This window comes from Microcaecilia unicolor, chromosome 3, assembly GCF_901765095.1.
Source record: "Microcaecilia unicolor chromosome 3, aMicUni1.1, whole genome shotgun sequence".
Taxonomy (NCBI): Eukaryota; Metazoa; Chordata; class Amphibia; order Gymnophiona; family Siphonopidae; genus Microcaecilia; species Microcaecilia unicolor.
The window spans coordinates 476,798,531-476,818,260 of NC_044033.1; the positions used below are offsets into that span (position 1 = coordinate 476,798,531).

A 19,730-nucleotide genomic window follows, 5' to 3' on the forward strand; every position below is an offset into this window, starting at 1 on the left:
GCCCTTATCCAGACCATGCTGCAAAAGACAAGACCTTGGCAACATGAACTTTCCACAGAGAGAGAGAGAGCCTATGAACATAAGCCAAGGATGTGGAAGATTTCTAGGACTTAAGCAAGTCTGGAAATCACTTTGGACAAAAAGCTGTGTCTTGCCAACTGCCACATTTCAAGGGCCAAACCATAAACCAGAAGGGATCCGATCTTCCATTTCCATTGGTCCCTGCCAAAAGCATCCACAGCTTATGGGTAGAGGAAGCGGCTCAGCCACCAGCAGGTTTACTAGGTCCACATACCATGGCCGACAGGGCCATTTCAGAGCTACCAGAAGGTGAGAATAGCATGCAGTCCTGCACAAAAGTTGGCCTATCAGAGGCCACAGAGGGATGTGTGGCGTTGCACAGGGATGTGGCATGGTCCAGATTACCTGGTCTGGGACGCAGTCAAGAGATCAGTCTCTGTGCCTTCTTTCCTTTTCCTTCCCCCACAAAGCTAGGTACAAATCAGCAGCTTTCACTTACGAGTCCTCAAAAAGGGGGAGGAGTCAAGATTGCAGCATGATAGCTTTGGAGTTCGTACCTCTCCTCCAGTTTGCAGTACTGTTTCCTCAGTCCCAATGCCTCATATGAAATAGAAGGGTGTTCTTAAAGGCTATTCTCTCACCGACCTTGACCTCTTCTCCAGTGCAGCAAATAATGTTAGAGCGATTCATCGCCAAGCACTTCCCAAGACTACTGCGAGAAGAGGGCCCTGCTGTAAACATGGACGAGGGAGCGTCTACTCTTCTGGGGCAGGAGTTCTCTCCGTCCCCTCCAGATTCCAGCGCTCCCCATGTCTGGCAGCATTGCCGTCCCTTCCAGTGAGTGGAAGACAATGTATAGACTCCTCACAGTGTGGGAGGAAGGACCGATGGTATTGCTGCTGAAGCTAAACATCCTGGAAATACTGCCAAGGTGTTGGTTCCCATGGTGGTGATTCTAGAAGTCATTTAGCAGGAATGACACAGTTTTAAGAGCTTCTGGTGAATTTTCTAACCTTGCTGGTAAGGTGGACATGTTGTTTTTTAATATGGATAAGGTGAGGCAAGACTGCATGGGAGAGGTTCAGCAAGTGCGAGCAGAACTGGAAGAAGCTTAAAAAAAAACTGTTAATGTTATAGTCAATGAAAGAACTGATTCAGCGTAAATTTGACCAGTTGGAGAATTTTAATAGAAGGCTAAACTTACATGTATTGAATTTCCCCAAAATTCAAACCGAGTCCTGCTGAATCCTTTAAAAAAATTCTTGTGGAAAATTTGAAGTTCCCTCTTAATGCTATACCTCCATTGAATAGGGTTTATTACTTGCCAGTTTCCTCTAAAGAAACAGCAGGACCTGCCGTTGGGTCTCAAATGCAAGCAATTGAGGATAATGAGTTAAAAGATATTTCTGCAGTTTTGTAAGATTCATTGTCAGATGTCCAGGATAGAGCAACCTTATTGGTTAACCTTATTTGAATGCTGTGTTAACAATGTTTAAGTATTCACAAATGACTGTTCTTGGACAAAAACTGTGGACATATCCGGATGTTATGAAGGTAACACAGAGCAGAAGGAAAGAATTTTTGGTTATGCATGCAGAGACTAAGAATTTGGGTGCGAAGTTCTTGCTGGCCTACCCATGCAAGTGATTGGTTCACTATTTGGGGAACAAGTATACCTTTTTTGTTCCAGCACAATTGAGAGCTTTTTTTTGGACCTTAAGAAGATCTCCACCTTGAATGGATGTATTATATTGTAATGGGGAATTTTGAGTATTGTGTAATTGCTTTTTCTTTAGTTCTTCTATTTGCCTAGAAATCTTCTTTTTGTTTCTACACTCCTCCTTTAGACCCTTTTGGTGGTCTAGTATATAAGAACATAAGTATTGCCATACTGGGGCAAAGGTCCATCAAGCCAAGCATCCTGTTTCTAACAGTGGTTAATCCAGGTCACAAATACCTGGCAAGATCTCAAAAAAGTACTAAAACATTTTATGCTGCTTATCCCAGAAATAAGCAGTGGATTTTCCCCATTTTAATAATGGTCTATGGATTTTTCCTTTAGGAAGCCGTCCAAACCTTTTTTAAACCCTGCTAAGCTAATCGCCTTTATCACACTCTCTGGCAACAAATTCCAGAGCTTAACTACACGTTGAGTGAAGAAAGTTTTCTCCGATTTGTTTTAAATTCACTACTTTGCAGCTTCATTGTTTGTCCCCTAGTCCTATTATTTTTGGAAAGACTAGACAAGCGATTCACGTCTACCCATTCCATTCCACTCATTATTTTATAGCCCTCTATCATATTTACCCTCAGCTGTCTTTTCTCCAAGCTGAAGATCCCTAGCTGCTTTAGCCTGGTCTAAGAAAGGTTGAACATTTTAAATGATATTCTTCGTAGAATTTTCCTAATGTTTCTATTGTTACCTGTGTTGCTTTAGCAAGTGCTTTTGCCTGTGTAATAATTTGCAAATTTAATTTAAAAAAAACATGTAAGTTTTCACAGAACACTGGCATAGGGCTCAGTGTAGGAAACCCAAAACAAAAATAAGAGTTAATTTAAGCAAGTTCACATTTCAGGCAGTGTTGTTCACAGCTTCCATAATACCTGCCTACCAAAAGGCTTTGTGAAAGGAAGTGCAGGACAGGTTTAAACTTCCTTCCCCCAACAAACTTTCTGTTCATGTTTATAGCAGTTCATTTGCTTCGGTAGGGTTATAGACACTGTTTCGCGTTCCCAGCTTGTACAGCTGGGCCCATAGCCCACCTCCTACTTATCAGGTATTTTAACTGACCTGATACCACCCACTAGGTTATAAGTGTCAGGAACAGTCCCTGAGAATCCAAAATAGTGATCTAAAGCTTTGGTTCACGTGGCTTAAATTCCATTTGCTCCTTCTCTGGAAAGTGCTCTCCTTCCTTAACAAACCCCATTTGTTCAGGATGCTGTCCTTCTAGCCCTTATTCAGACTGGCCCTCTCCGTTCCTCTGGTTGGAATTTGCCCAAGGAGCGATAGGCAGTCCCCTCCCCTCCCCAGCTTCTCTTTGGCTCCATGACATATTGCTTAGTGAGACAGGGGAACTGGCCTTGATCTAGAACCTTCCTTCCCTTGGAGGAAGGACACCTTCCCTTTCAGCCAGAAACTGCAAGCTAAGAACCATCTCCTTCCTGTGGCCATGCCAGGTTTTCTTTCTTTCTGTGGGTCCTGTGCCTATCCTGGGGAAGAACAGGGCCAAATACTTTCAAGAAAGGTTTAGACTCTGGGGACCTGCCATCTTGATATATTAAAGAAGACGTACAGGGGCTCCTCTGCTTGCCATGGTTGAGCCAGAGCATTTATTCCCTGTGAGACCATCTCCTTCTGGGTGGCTAAAGAATCGCTTTGCTTTGACATTGGAGCATGTGGCCATCGAGTCGAATACCAGCAATTGCCCAATATTCCTGAATGAGATGGTAGGCCTCCAGCCCCAGCTCCCACTTCCTTGGATCCAATTGGGAGTGGCTGAGGAAATTTGCCTGAACATTGTCATTGCCCACTATCAGGCATATTTTCAAAGCACTTTGGGAGGCTAAGTTCCATAGGTTTCTATGGAACTTTGGGAGGCTAAGTGCTTTGAAAATGAGCCCCTATGTGTACCGCTGACAGGGCCTGTAGATGCGCTTCCACCCAGCAGCAATGGCTTGCAGCTTCTAATTCCACCACCTGGCTCTGTATGCTGCCTTATTTATGTAAGCTACTGCTATGGCATTGTCTCATCTTCTGGATCATCTTTCCCTGACGCAGGGGAAGGAACTCCAAGGCCAGGCATACCACTCGCAACCCCAGGCAGTTGGACCATAACTCCTCCAGGGATGACCAAGGAGTCCCTTGGGACAGCCAGCTCAGACACGCTCCCCTGCTAAGACAACTCACATCGATGGTAACTACCACCCATTGAAGGGCTACCAAGGGGATCCCCGAAGGTGACCTAGACAGTCCCACCAGTCCAGACTAGCTCATGCCCTGACAGAAAGGCAACGGGTGCTTAAAATCCTAGGAGACCAGAGTCCACTTGGACAACAGAGTAAACTGAAAAGGCTGCATGTGCACTCTCACCCAAGGCACCAACTCCAAGGTCACTGCCATAGAGCCCAAGAGTTGTAGGTAGTCATCAGCTTGCAGAGTCTGCATTTCTGAGCCTTAAGCTTTGCAGCATGATCCTCTGAGCTATGTCGAAATAAACTCCCAAGTACTCTAGGACCTGGGTCGGGAACAGGTGACTTCAGACGATTCATCACCCAGACGAGCTCCTTCGGGAGATCAATGACATGAGTAATGGCCTCTCTGGACTCCGCCTCTCGAGTTGACTCAGATCAACCAATCATCCAGGTAGGGATGCACTCTTATGCCCTGGCACCTTAAAATGAGCAGCCACCACCACCATCACCACCTTGGAAAAGGTGCGGAGGAGCCATGGCTAGGCTCAAAAGGCAGGGTCTGAAACTAGAAAGGGCACCCAAGGACACAAAAGTGGAGATATCACTTGTGGTACTCCAAAACAGGATAGGCCTTAGTGGTGTCCAGGGACATCAAAAACTCATCTGCATAGACCGAGGCAATCACCGACCTTGTTTCCATGTGAAAATGTTGCATGTGAAGGCAAGCGTTCACTCCCTTTAAGTCCAGGATGGGCTGGAAGGAGCCACCCCTCTTTGGGACCACATAAATAAACGGAGTAATGACCAGACCTCACTCTACCAAAGGAACGGGTTCCATTATGCCCACGTTGAGCAAATGCTGCCAGTAACAGTGACTGTTTTAAATCCAAGCCACAAGGGACAACCAGGAATGCATTTGGTATGGCACAAGCAAACTCTATGGAATATCACTTTTCTGACCACCTCCAGAACCCATTGATCTAAGGCGATTCAGGCCTACTCATGGTGAAAGAGACAGCCTACCCCCTACCTGCACCACTGAGGGCACCAGCACACCCTTATTGTTGAATAAATCCTTGGAGATGGGAGAGGTTCCATGGGATTGAAGGGGAGAGGTACCACAGGATTTGAGAAGAGTGGATGTGGTCCCTCCTCACAAAAGTAATGAAAGAGAAGAAGTGGTAAACTACAGGCTGGTAAGCCTCACTTCGGTTACTGGAATAGTAATGGAAGCGTTGCTGAAAGAAAAAAAACTGAATTTCCTGGAATCCAATGAGTTACAAGATCAGAAACAACATGGTTTTACCAAAGGTAAATCGTGCCAAACAAATTTAATTGAATTCTTTGGGCGACCAGAGAACTGGATCAAGGATGTGTGCTAGATGTAGTCTACTTGGATTTCAGCAAAGCCTTTGACACAGTCCCTCATAGAAGGCTCTTAAATAAACTTGAAAGGCTGGAGTTAGGACCCAAAGTGGTGAATTGGATTAGAAAGTGGTTGACAGATGCCAAAGGGTGGTGGTCAACGGAATTCACTCGGATGAAAGTAAGGTGAGTAGCAGAGTGCCTCAGGGATTGGTGCTGGGGCTGATTCTGTTCAATATATTTGTGAGTGACACTGACGAAGGATTAAAAAGGTAAAGTTTGCCTTTTTGCAATTGATACCAAGATTTGTAACAGAGTGGATACCCCGTAGGGAATGGAAAACATAAAAAGGAAATAGAAGTAGGAGGAATCTAAGAAAATACTCTTTCACTGAAAGGGTGCTGGATGCATGGAATAGCCTCCTGCTGGAGGTTGTGGAGACGAGGACAGTGTCAGAATTTAATAAAGTGTGCGACAGGCATGTGGGATCCCTTAGGAAAGGAAGAGTTAGTGCTTACTGAGGATGGGCAAACTGGATGGGCCATTTAGCCTTTATCTGCTGTCATGTTTCTAAGTTTGGCTTCCAGAACCTTCCAACCACATTTTTCTATGGCATTGGTACCCACATGTACCAAGACAGCCGGCTCTGTTCCTTCTCATGCAATCCCTAAGCATCTAGAAGGTGCAAATCTTTGATCTCGGGCCACTCCTTACTTCCCTAGGATGCCCCCCCCCACACACACACACACAGGTACTGCAGCCCAGACACCACTTTGGGAGTGCTCCTTCCCTTGGAGTTTCTCTCCTGGCGATCCCTTTACTCTAGACCCTTCCCCCAGAGATCTCCTCCCTTAGGGCTTCTTTGAACCACCTCCTTGCCTGAGCCGTACCCCTGACTCAGCATAATAAACCATCTTATTGCAGGTGGCACTAATTTCAACACCAGTGAGGGAGTGTTCCTAGGAACACCTGCCACTTTACCACTCACTTCCTCACATAGTAAAAAAAAAAATAAGGGCCCTGTTTACTAGCCATGCTTTAGGCGCGCTAGCACTTTTAGTACACGCTAAAAACGCTTGCACATCTTAGTAAACAGGGCCCCTAATGTGAAGCATTTCATTTTTTATTCATTACAATATCTTCATTTAAATAAAGGTTTTGGACATGAAAGCATTACTTTTCATTTAACCCTTGTAGAAAGAAAATAATCAGCACCAGAGATATAGTTTAATTAACTTACAAGAAATACTGTTTTAAAATGATAGGCATATATAAAAAAAACACATTTGCTTGCTGGTATTTATTTTTCTGTTTTTTTTGGTACAAAATCAATAAGTAAGGGCTATTTGCAGACCATAATATATTTGCAGTATGCCAGATGGTAAAACTGTATCCCTGTGTGTTGTAGACATCAAGTTATGGGCATCACATTAAACACATGAAATATTAACACTCAATATCACACTAAGCACTCTAAAATTAGGACACCTAAAACAGTGAAACAGAAAAATTGCCACTACAAACAATACATTGCACAAGTTATAAATTTGTTAGTATTCTACATTTGTATCTATGGCATTCTTTTCTCTTTTTGATCAAGCTCTTACCAGCAGCCTGTATCAGGCTACAAAGGAAGGATTATGACCAACTACATACAATTTATACTTCCTGTGTACATACCTTTTCCATGACAAGGCGGGCAAGTTTTATTGGGTTAGCTATACATCTAACTGCAGATACTGCGCCTGAGGCTAGATTTTTCCCATCCATGATAATGGCATCCATTTCTACATCACCCTTTTCATTAAGAACTGATCCATAGCCTAAGGAAATGAAGAGAAAAATGTTAAAGGCAAAAAACTGATTCGGTTTAACTGATTCTTTTCGTAGACCAATTTTCCATTGTGTGTGCTGACTTATAACAAGCTACTCTCTATGTTACTAAAACATCAAAAAGTGTACTGTGCTATTAAGACTGACTACAAAATCTAATCCTACTGAAAAATAATGGTTCTTTAATAAATATTTGCACACCTGATTTCTGTTTGGACTACTTTACAATAAAGGCACACATTAAGTGGCCAGCTGTGGTTAGCTCAGTACACAGCAGCTCCAGAAAAATACTAGATATTGTTCAGTAGCCTAAGCTTACTCAAAAATGAAGTCAGTTCTGAGACAGAAACAGACGAGTAAATTTACCTACTAATATTCTCATTACTAATCTCCATTAACATGCAATGACGCACAATTGAGCACATTGGTGCATGTTAACGCAAGTTATTTACCTCAAGCCCCTCAAACTCTATAGGTCCAACTTAAGGAAAAAATGTCTTACCTGATAATTTTCTTTCCTTTAATCAGAATAGATGAATCCAGAAACTGTGGGTTATGTTAGACTACCAGCAGGTGGAGAAAAAGGGCACTGACTGAATTGAACTTTGATACATAGGATGGTCCTTAGGCCAGCTAGCCAGTATTCCACTAGCAAAGCAGAAACAGAAGCATCATAATCCACACACCTCTCCTTCCTCGCAAAATCTTTGAACAATAATCCAACGAACAACTTCTAATAAACAATAACAAACGTATCATGTCAGAGAACTACACAGGGTGGAATTTCTGAATTCATCTGTTCTGATTAAAGGAAAGAAAATGATCAGATAAGACATCATTTTTCCTTCTATTACATCAGGAACAGATGAATCCATAAATTGTTGGATGTAGCAAAGCAGTTCTCAAGCAGGGCGGGACCCAGACAAAGCAACAGAAATAACCAATGCCCCGAAGGAAGCATCTCGCCTAGCTGAGCCATCCAGGCAATAATGCTTTGAAAAGGTATAATGTCCTCATGGAAAAAGGCCCATGACTCTGCCCATGAAGCAGCAATAGCCTAGTGGAATGAGCCCTCAGTGAAATTAGCTGGGTGCTACCCACAAAAATATAAGCCAAATTAATGGACTCCTTGAGCGATCTCACAATTGTAGACTTAGAAGCTAAGGTATCCTGTTTAGGAACCAAGAACAGAACAAAACGGTGGTCTGATAGCCAAAACTCATTGGTAACTTCCAGATATTGCAGTAGACTATGGCAAACATCCAGGGTCTGCAAGGAGCAAAACCCATAGCCAAAGTCTTCCCTAAAAAGGAGGGTAATAAAACCGGTTGGTTCAAATGAAAAGATGAAACCACCTTGGGCAAAAAGGAGGACACAGGCTTGACCGTAACCCCAGCATCCGAGAAATGGAGAAAGAGGTCCCTGCAAAACAGCTTGCAATTCTGAAATCCTCCTGGCAGAAGAAATCGTGACCAAAAATACTGACTTAAGGGTGATATCCTTAAGTGAGGCCTGTCAAGGGGCTCCCTGCAGTGACTTCAAAACCAAATTGAGATTCCATTCAGGACAAGGAGTGGAGGAGTTGGACAAGGAATGGAGGAGTTGCCCAATGGTTAATGCAGTGGGCTGAGACCCTGGGTAACCAGGTTTGATTCACACTGCAGCACTTTGTGATCTTGGGCAACTCTCCATTGTCGCAGGTATAAAAAGAAATTAAGATTGTGAGCTAACTAGGGACAGAGAAAATACCCCTTTAATTGTACCTCAGAAAGGTGATATATCAAATCCCATTACCCCTTTACAAGGAGAACGAAGAGGGGGCTTAAAATGAATGAACTCCCTCAAAAAAATGAACCAAGTCTGTAGGGGCCACCAGGGAAGAATGAGAGAGTTGTCCTCGAAAACAAGCTAAGGTAGCAACCTGGATCGACAGAGTGTTGTAGGCAAGACCCTTCTTTAAGCCCTCCTGAAGGAAGGCCAGACTCTGAGGCAATGAAAACTGAAACAGGGAAATATCTCACGCTGAGCACCAAGCTTCAAAAACCTGCCAGACTCTTGTATAAGCAGTAGTAGTAGAGCAATTCCTGGCATGAAATAAAGTAGCAATGATGTCCTCCGGGTAACATTTCTTCCTCAGCCTCAACAGTTCAAGAGCCAGGCTGTAAAAACAAAGAGAGAGGGATCCCCCATTTGGATCGGGCCCTGAATGAGAACCCTTGGACCAGAGGGAGATGAAATAGCCAGTCCACCAGGAGGCGAACCAGGTCTACATACCATAGCCTCCTAGGCCAATCCGAGGCCACCAGAACTATGCAACCAGGATGAAGAATGATGCATCATCGGCCAGTGCAGGAATAGGTAGAGCAGGGAGACTCCAGTCATGGCTGTGTTAATGCGTCCAGGCCTTCTGAACTAATTGATTATTAAGTGGCAATTATCAGCGCTGATTGGCTTGTTAACTAATTAAGTTGTGCATGCAAATCCAGAATATGGCTGGATTTCCTCACTCAACTTTGTGCTATATAGAATCCAGGGGTTAACGCTCTTCAGTCAGGAATGCGATTGGGCCACCCTACATGAAGTCTGAGGCTTGTCCTTGGGCAAGCACAGAGACAGTCGCCTAAGTTCTTGACCAGCTTCTCTAGATCTTCCACAAACAGAAGCCTGCCCCTAAAGGAGAGTTTGATAAGGCTTTGCTTGGAAGCAGCATCCACTGCCATAACAGAACCACAACTAGGGCCCTCGGTACGGGCCCTAAAGGTACCGACTACGTTAGGGAACTGGCTGAGTGGAAGGCAACAGAGGGTAGTGGTAAATGGAACTCACTCTGAGTAAAGGGATGTTATCATTGGTGTACCACAAGGTTCAGTTCTTGGGCCAATTCCTTTTAACAATTTTTATAAGCGATATTGCTGAAGGCTGTCTAGTAAGGTTTGCCTCTCTGCAGGTGATACTGAAATCTGCAATACAGTAGACACCCTGGATGGTGTGGATAATATGAGGAAGGGCCTAGCAAAGATTGAAGAACGGTTCAGAATTTGGCAGCTAAGATTTAATAAATTACAAAAAAATCAGGAAGAACAAATCCAACAAACCAAGTTAAACCATAAACTCACTATAATAAACTTGGATTCAAAATAATTTATCTTTTTTTATATATGCACTTTAAAATGCTATAAATATTATAAAGTGTTTTAAATGTGCTCAGACCATACCATTTACACCCATTATATCCCCAAGAGGAATATGTGGTGGTGTCACAGTGGAACCATCATTGCACATACAATGTTCCACCTCCTAATATTTGTGTATGTACATACAGCTGAGCCCAAGTAGATCTTTATCACCAGTGTATGCATATATCTATAATAAATATGTATAGGTCATAAACTACTCACATTAAATACTGTTAGGCTTGAGCTCAAACCTTCGCCCATACATTATGGTGCATTCCATATTACCATCCAATACATAGATAATAGAACATACAATACAACATTTATTTGAACCTAAAGGAGATATATGTTAGTTCATGACACCCTGATCTCACTTCCCCCACATATCTTACATAAACCAACCCACAATGCAATATACACATATATTCACACAGATATTTCACTTCCCTTGGGGTATATTGTGCTCATGCTTGTGCTTCATTAAAATCACATCATTCATCCATTCTAATCTTGCCATCACAATAACTGCTCCCTAAGATTTAATGTTAAAAATTTCAAGGGCATGATTTTGGGCTGCAAAAACCCAAGGGAACAGTACAGTTTAGGGGATGAAGAACTTTTGTGCATGGAGAAGGAATGGGACTTGGGAGTGATCATATGTGATGATCTTAAGGTGGCCAAACAGGTAGAAAAGGCAACAGCACAAGTTAGAAGGATGCTTCAGTGCATAGGAAGAGGACTGGCCAGTAGGAAAAAAGGAGGTGTTTATGCCCCCATGTAAGACTCTGGTGAGGCCTCATCTAGGATATTGTGTACAATTCTGGAAACCACACCTTCAAAAATAAGAGTCGGTCCAGAGGGTGGCTACTAAAATGCTTAGTGGTCTTCACCATAAAGAGTATGGGGTCAGATTTAGAGATCTCAATACATATACTGTGGAGGAAAGGCGGGAGACGGGGGATATGATAGAGACATATAAATACCTATGTGGCACTAATGCACAGAAGGCAAGTCTCTTTCAATCAAAAGGAAGCTCTGGAATGAGGGGGCTTAGGACAATGGTGAAAAGGGACAGACTCAGAAGTAACCTGAGGAAATGCTTCTCCGAAAGGGTGGTAGATTCGTGGAATGGCCTCCACAAAAACTGAATTCAAGAAAGCTTAGGACAAGTACATAGGATCTGTAAGGGAGATTTCTGCAGCCTCCGAAATTCTGTCATTCAGTTTGTCCATTTTCTCTCCATGCCCTTCCTTCCTTATGTCTTAATTAGGGTTATTTCCTGCCCATTAACCCCCTCCTTATAATTATAAATTGCAACCTAGTTTCCCAATGTGTTATTCCACTACTATCTTTTTTTTAAATATTCCTTTCTTGCATTATCTACTGTAAACTGCTTAGACTTTGGGATGGTATATTAAATGAAGTTGAACGTTGAACCTAGATGGCATGAATGGGCAGACTGGATAGGCCATAGTGAGGCTTATTTTCAAAGCACTTAGCCTCCCAAAGTTCCATAGAAACCTATGGAACTTAGCCTCCCAAAGTGCTTTGAAAATATGCCTGATAGTCTTTTATCTGTGTTCATTTTTCTATGTTTCTCTGCATTAGCTTTCATCATTGCTAATGTTGTATTTTGTTTAGATTTACCTCACAACTTTTAATCGACAGCTCGGAGCAGGTTGCATTCAGGCATAGTAAGTATTTTCTCATCCCCAGAGGGCTTACAATCTAAGGACCTTACTTGCTAAGCTGCATTAATGTCCCAACATGCATTAATGTGCATTATGCTTAGTAAGTAAATAGGTCCCAATGAGGCTGGTTTTAAATGTGTGTTAGCTTGCTTTTGTGTGGGTTAATGTACATTAATGCATGTTAATATAGATTAGTAAATAAGATCTAGAAATTTTTACCCAAGGCAAATGGAGGGTGACATATCCAAGGTTACAATTAACACTAGCAGGATTTGAATGATGCCTTCCTTGGCTCTCAGCCTGCTACTCTAATCAACAGGCTACTCTTCCACCGAAATGAAAGCAGCAAGCTATAAGAGCTACTGCCATGAAACTGACTAGATTGGGAGGGAATTATTTTTAGTGATGCGACCATTTTAGCCCTAGGTAGCAAAAGTACACTTTGCAGGAAAAATATCACAATAAAGCGAAGATACATACCTGTAGCAGGTATTCTCTGAGGACAGCAGGCTGATTGTTCTCACATGTGGGTCAACGTCCCCTGTGGCCCAGGAATCAGAAGATTTTGCAAGCAAAATAAAGCAAAGTTTTTAGAGAGATCCGTTGCGCGAGCAGCGTGGACCGCGCATGCGCGAACGACTTCCTGCCCACTGCACGAGCGTGGTTCCTTAGTTTAATCAAAAAGCATAAAACAAAGAAAGAACAACAACTCCAAAGGGGAGGAGGGCGGGTTTGCGAGAACAATCAGCCTGCTGTCCTCGGAGAATACCTGCTACAGGTATGTATCTTTGCTTTCTCTGAGGACAAGCAGGCTGCTTGTTCTCACATGTGGGGTTTCCCTAGCACCCAGGCTCACTCAAAACAATGAACGTTGGTCAATTGGGCCTCGCAACGGCGAGGACATAACATAGATTGACCTGAAACCATAAACAACTAAATGGGAGTGCAGCCTGGAACAGAACAAAAATGGGTCTGGGGGGGTGGAGTTGGATTCTAAACCCAGAACAGATTCTGCAGCACTGACTGCCCAAACTGACTGTCGTGTCGGGTATCCTGCTGAAGGCAGTAGTGAGATGTGAATGTATGGACTGATGACCATGTTGCAGCCTTGCAAATCTCTTCAACAGAGGCTGACTTTAAGTGGGCCACTGACGCAGCCATGGCTCTAACATTATGAGCTGTGAGATGGCCCTCTAGAGTCAGCCCAGCTTGGGCATAAGTAAAGGAAAAGCAATCTGCTAGCCAATTGGAGATTGTTTCCTTCGATCCCAACAGGAGGGGAGTCGCTATCGGAAAACTGCTTTCGCCAGGGTGGGTATGAGGACGGGGAAAGAAAGTTGGCAAGACTATTGACTGGTTCAGATGGAACTCAGACACTACCTTCAGCAGGAACATAGGGTACATGTGGAGGACTACTCTGTTATGATGGAACTTAATGTAAGGTGTATGAACTACCAAGGCCTGAAGCTCACTGACTCTATGAGCTGAAGTAACAGCCACCAAGAAAACGACCTTCCAGGTCAAGTACTTCAGATGGCAGGAATTCAGTGGCTCAAAAGGAGGTTTCATCAGCTGGGTCAGAACGACATTGAGATCCCATGAAACTGGTGGAGGTTTGACCGGAGGGGGGTTGGGGGGGGCTTTGACAAAAGGAAACCTCTCATGAAGCGAACAACTAAAGGCTGTTCAGAGATAGGCTTATCCTCTAAATGGCGATAAGAAGCACTAATCGCACTCAAGAGTTTATTGGAGTGTCCTCTTGTTTTTGTGTTGCTTGAAAGGTTAAACAGCTGTGCCTTATTTAACTGTGAAAGTAAAACAGAAGAACAACCCTCCATGGATGAAAAAGCAAACATACGGCACAGTAGAAGTAACACAAAACATAGCTAAACACCAAAGGTGCTAAAATAATCCTTTATTGACTCAACACAGGCCGTGTTTCAGCAAGATAGCTTGCATCAGGAGTCTGAGCGATGCATGATATTGGCACTTTCGATTTACAAACTGTTGGATCTTTAAATGATTGGAATGATTTGCAAGTTTCTTTTGTAAGTGTGTTTGTGCCAGAGTTACAGTTTGAGCATAGCTCTTGGATTTGTGGCTTTGTGAATTCTAAACATTAGGCATTTTTGGAGCCACCACACCGCTCTGCTCTATTGACATTCTCCAGACTCCTGATGCAATCCATCTAGCCGAAAAACAGTCCATGTCAAGTGAAGATTAATAAAGGATTATTTAGCACCTTTGGTGTTTAACATTACCTCTGCTGTTCCCCAATTTTGTTTTCCTATTTAACCATTCCACCTCATCAATTATATAAACTTCTATTATAGCCCCTTTAAGTTGTTCCCCCCCCCCCCCCCAAGCTGAAGCGATTTTGGGCCCTGTTTACTAAGAGTGCTAGCATTTTTAGCGCGTGCACAAAATTAGCACACACTGTGTAGGAGCCCATAGCAGTGGCGTTGACAGACCTCACGGTGGGAGGGGGCCAGAGCCCGAGGTTGGGGGCACATTTTGAGTGCCGCCCCCTCCCCCCAGGCCTCCTCACCACTTCACCTCACCCCCTCATAAATACCTTTGCTGGCAGGGGTCCCCAACCCCTGCCAGCCGAAGCCTTCTTCAGTGCGGTCTCCAGCGCAGCCGCGTTCGCTGCCTTCCCCCTGCTCTTCCTGTGCATGCTGATGCTGAGCGGTCTCTGGCACAGCTGCGTTCGCTGCCTGGCCCCTGCTCTTATTTCTTCTTACTCCGCCTGTGCACGCTGACACTGAGTGGTCTCCGGGGCAGCCGCGTTCGCAGCCTGCCCCTGCTTTTCTTTTTTCTTGCTTCTCTCTCTGCACGCTGACGCTGAGCAGTCTCCGACTAAGCCGCGTTCGATGCCTGCCCCCTGCTCTTCTTGCTCCTCCTGTGCATGCTGATGCTGAGCAGTCTCCGACGCAGCCACGTTCGCTGCCTGCCCCCTGCTCTTCTTTTTTCTTGCTTCTCCCTCTGCACGCTGACGCTGAGCGGTCTCCGGCGCAGCCGCGTTCGATGCCTGCCCCCTGCTCTTCTTGCTCCTCCTGTGCACGCTGATGCTGAACAGTCTCCGACGCAGCCACGTTCGCTGCCTGCCCCCTGCTCTTCTTTTTTCTTGCTTCTCCCTCTGCACGCTGACGCTGAGCGGTCTCCGGCGCAGCCGCATTCGATGCCTGCCCCCTGCTCTTCTTGCTCCTCCTGTGCACGCTGATGCTGAACAGTCTCCGACGCAGCCACGTTCGCTGCCTGCCCCCTGCTCTTCTTTCTTCTTGCTCCTCCTGTGCACGCTGATGCTGAGTGTCTCCGGCGCAGCCGCATTTCACTGCCTGCCCCCTGCTCTTCTTTCAACACAAGAGGAGCAAGAAGAAAGAAGAGCAGGGGGCAGGCTGCGAACGTGGCTGCACTGGAGACTGCGCTGAAGAAGGCTTCGGCTGGCGGGGGTTGGGGACCCCCGCCAGCCAAACCAGGGGCCCGGATGAAATTTGCGGGGGCCCAGGCCCCCATAGCTACGCCCCTGGCCCATAGGAATATTGTGGGTGCCTATATAACGCAAATGCTAACGCACCTCTAGCACGGCTACAGAGCCCTTAATCTGTTTAGCATTTCTTAAAAGAGGAGGTTTGTACCGATTTTCATTTTTGTTGTCCTTCTCTGAATCTTTTCTAGTTTCACTGTATCATTTTTGAGATGGGGAGACCAGAGCTATACATAATGCTCAGGGATCTACACAGAAGAATAATGATATTCTCAGTCTTGATTGAGCTTCTTTGTAAGTTGTGTTGAAGCAAAATAAAAAGGCGTGAAGAGAGCAATGTATATGCAATCTGATAACTCATATGTGAGGTGAAGCAAATATATACTTACCCGAAGCTGTATCAATGCGAAATAGTGTTCTTTTTGCTTAGGTAAATAACAAAAAGCTCTAAAATATGTAAACAGAAAAAGATACCATGGCCTTTCTAAAAGATATTTGTTCTTCATGAATCTCCCTTGGTAAAGCATCCCACAGTAAGGGAGCAATCCAAGAAAAAAAAGTTTTCTACTTTCTATCCTTCTTAGATCACCGAGACGATGAATTTTATTGGTGGCAATAACGAAATTGCTGACATTGGTATGTTTAATCTATGGGATTTGCAACAATGATCAGAGGAAAACTATGTCCTTAGCTTAGCATGAGTTATTGCTCTTGAAAAAATTGTCTGCGGATTTTCACTTTGGTTATTTTTTCCTTTGGAAAGTATGTGTTAATATATACCACTTCAAACTGTGTATGTCATTTCGTTACTCTGACCTAAATACTCATTCATGAACCCATTCTGTCAGGGCAGGTAAAATAATGTTTTAGAAAAAAAGTACATTATACTTAAGTAGGACAGGCGCTTTTCAAACTATTTCTGTGACCAACATACCTTCTCAGCTTTCTCTTCACAAAGCTGAAGAAAGTCTTAGATTTTGTACCCCTTTTTTGGTTCTAAAGAGGAATACATCTTTGTTTCAGATGTCTTTTTCCAAAATAAACTTGTTAGCCCTATACATTGTAGCAATGGACGACCATTTCAGTTTAGTGGTCAGTATCCTCAACTAGGCTGAATAGCTTGTATACTTCAAGTGCATTTTGAATTATAATACCAACAAAAAATGAAAATAGTTGAAGGGCCATTTTACTAAACCATAGTAAAATTTGCAGCTACTGTGGTTTTACATGGGGATTTTACCACACGGTAGCTACAAATTTAATGGGCACCAATTGGAAGTGTTCCCACTATTATTTTTATTGCAGGTTGTAAGTTAACATTTATATTAAAACTTGAGATCTGCTCCTTGTTAACGTGGAAGAACTTAGAGCCTCCTATTCAAGGGAAGGCAAGTGGTCCTGCATTAACTCTGATGGAGGCAGTTAGTATATAGTAAGTGCAGTGTATTTATTTATTTATTTAGATTTTGCTCACACCTTTTTCAGTAGTAGCTGAAGGTGAGTTACATTCAGGTACACTGGATATTAACAGCCAAATACTTCACCCACTCTCTGCCAAGTTCCCAACACAAAAAGCACGTACCACCGGACTCTGTACAGGTTGCCCAGATCTGTACATAAACTAATTAGACAATTAGGCACTAACAATTATTGGCATTAACAAGCACTTAATTGGCAGTAATTAGAAGTTACATGAGATCTGCCCTAGTCTCTATTATATAATGTGCCTAAATTTCATAGCACACAATACAAAGGGGGGGGGGGGGGGGGGAGTGACCATGGGAAGAGCATGGGTGGGTCAGGCACATTCGCAGAAGTTAGGCACGATGTTTTAGAATACCTGTTGTCACGGTTGTGCCCATGTTTCGTGCTCTCCTTCCTCGCGCCACCTGATGGCCAGACCTGGTGGCTGCAATGAACTGTCTGGTTATTATCACCCGTTCCAGATTTCAGCCCAGTCCGGTCCGGATCTTTCAGACTTGCTCTTTTTGTTTGAACCTGCACAGCTCCCATAGTTGCCTGGTGATTGCTGCAGTGAGCCTCAGCTGCTGCTGGGCTTATTAGCCATTCTGAAATCTTTCTGCTTTGCCTTTGCATCGCCTAAGGCCCTGGTATGTTGGTGCTTGTTGCACTTCTGCCTAGTCTAGTTTCTGGTTCAATTTCCCTGCCTGATTCTAGTTTAGTCTTTGTGTAGTTTAGCTTGTACTGTCCTAGTCTTGATTCTTGTTTGTATTTCTGTGTCTAGTTCTTGGTACTTTGTGTGTCTTGTTTAGTGGCTGCCTGGCAGCTTTCAGTCATATTTAAATACATCTACTCTGCAGCCCCCCATTACCTCTTCGCTCTCATCTCTCCCTACATTCCTCCCCGTGAACTCCGCTCACTGGACAAGTCTCTCTTGTCGTCCTCCTTCTCCTCCACTGCTAACTCCAGGCTTCGCTCCTTTTCTCTCGCGGCACCTTATGCCTGGAATAGACTTCCTGCACCTATACGTCTAGCTCCATCTCTACCTGTTTTCAAATCTATGCTGAAAACCCCACCTTTTCACTGTTGCTTTTAGCTCCTAGTCTCAATTGCCCTCCCCTTGTCCCTTCCTCCCTTCTCACCCATTACTTTCCTCACCCGTAACTGTCTTGTCTGTCTGTATTTAGATTGTAAGCTCTTTTGAGCAGGGACTGTCTCTTTGTATCAGGTGTTCAGCGCTGCGTGCATCTGGTAGCGCTATACAACTGCTAATAATAATAATATTTCTTATCTGTTTGTGTTTCTTGTTTAGTGGCTGCGCTGGCAGCTTTTAGTCCTACTCTGTTGTGTGTTGCCTGTTGGTATCCTGCCCCTGCCCTGTCCTATAAGTTCTACCAGCCGCCTGCAGCCAGGGGCTCAACTCCTGGTGAAAGGTGGCCATGTGCAGGTGAAGCCTAACTGTTTATCAGAGTTCTGCCTTGCCTCCGGTGTGGGGTAGTTTTGCCTGCCACTGCCGCTCCTCGGCAGTGGTCCAAGGGCTCACAACCCAGTTTCCAGCTTTAAAAGCGTGACACCTGTGTTTGTGCAACTAATGGCATTATTTCTGTTACAGTGTTGCTGAACACCACTCTTCATATGGCCAAGAGGAAGATGCTGGAATGGGGGCTAAGGCTGAGTGGACCTGCATATATATATTTTTTTAAATACTGCAAATATTGTTCTGTTAAATATGTTGTATGATTATTTTGGTGTACTACTTTAATTTTTGGCATAAAATTCCCTGAAGTATATTCAGTGTGCGTATTACTTTCAGCAAGAGTTACTGGGCAGGGGGAGAGATGGTGCATCTACACCAGAAACAGTGATAAGGTTATTCCCTGTTTTCAGAAGTGCCCCACTTTACCCTTTCCAAACAGCTGAGCAACTGCCTGTGCCCTGCGAATTGTCAACCACACAAAACTTGCACAAGTACTCACAGCCCTGCAATATCTACGAGAGTTTGAAAATTACTCTAACATAACTTGCAGCATCCAGCAATTTATACAGGATTGTGATATCTATCTTTAACAAAGAAATAAATATTTCCTTTTTGTTTCAGATTAAAAAGCATTGCTATTGCTACTCCAAAGACAGATTTGGGATATTTACCTTGTGTAAAATGCTAGCTAACAAGTGTTAACAGATGGCGTTCAGTCTCAAAATACGTTCTGAATCTCTCAAGAATCTCCATTAAGTTGAGGCCTTGTCAGATCCCATAGATCTGGGCATTTTGTTTTTCATCTCTTAATATTCTATCCTAGACTAATCCGAGTGACATAATCTGATAATTTGGTGTGTTATGTTCATGGTAGCCATAATCACATTGGTCTACATCAAACCACACTGGGTCAACAAGAAGATACATCTTCCTCAGCATCATGTCTCCTACAGAAGAAACAAGCAAGTACTTAGGGGAAGTGAAAAAATAGGGTATGTTTGGAGTAGTGCATTCCCTGTTGTGCTCTAACAGACACTACCCGTAATGCTTAAGGGATGTATCAACTCTACTACCACATCTCTGAACAGAGCCTGTGATTGATCTATCTTCCATAATTTGTCCAGCACGTTTCTTAACCTGGTTAACCTATTCGCTTCTAAAGTGTCCCAAGGAATGTATATTAACCATTGTGGAGACAAGGTTGTCACAAGGAGTGAGCAAGACAAATGACCCTTGGGACACTAGACTGGGGTTGTGCTATACTGTCCTTTTAAATCAGTTTGAGTACATGAACCCTATGGGAA

At 43.8% G+C, this 19,730-nt stretch overlaps 1 protein-coding gene across 5 annotated transcripts in view; it reads right to left on the reverse strand.

Annotated features, from left to right (window-relative positions):
• Positions 1–19,730, reverse strand: part of ASRGL1 (asparaginase and isoaspartyl peptidase 1) — a 107,780-nt gene that overhangs the window by 44,829 nt on the left and 43,221 nt on the right. For all 5 annotated transcript variants that reach the window (XM_030199016.1, XM_030199014.1, XM_030199017.1 and 2 more), the window contains exon 3: positions 6,982–7,124. In XM_030199016.1, the coding sequence (XP_030054876.1) occupies positions 6,982–7,124 (143 nt within the window). The remainder of the gene's footprint in view (positions 1–6,981; positions 7,125–19,730) is intronic.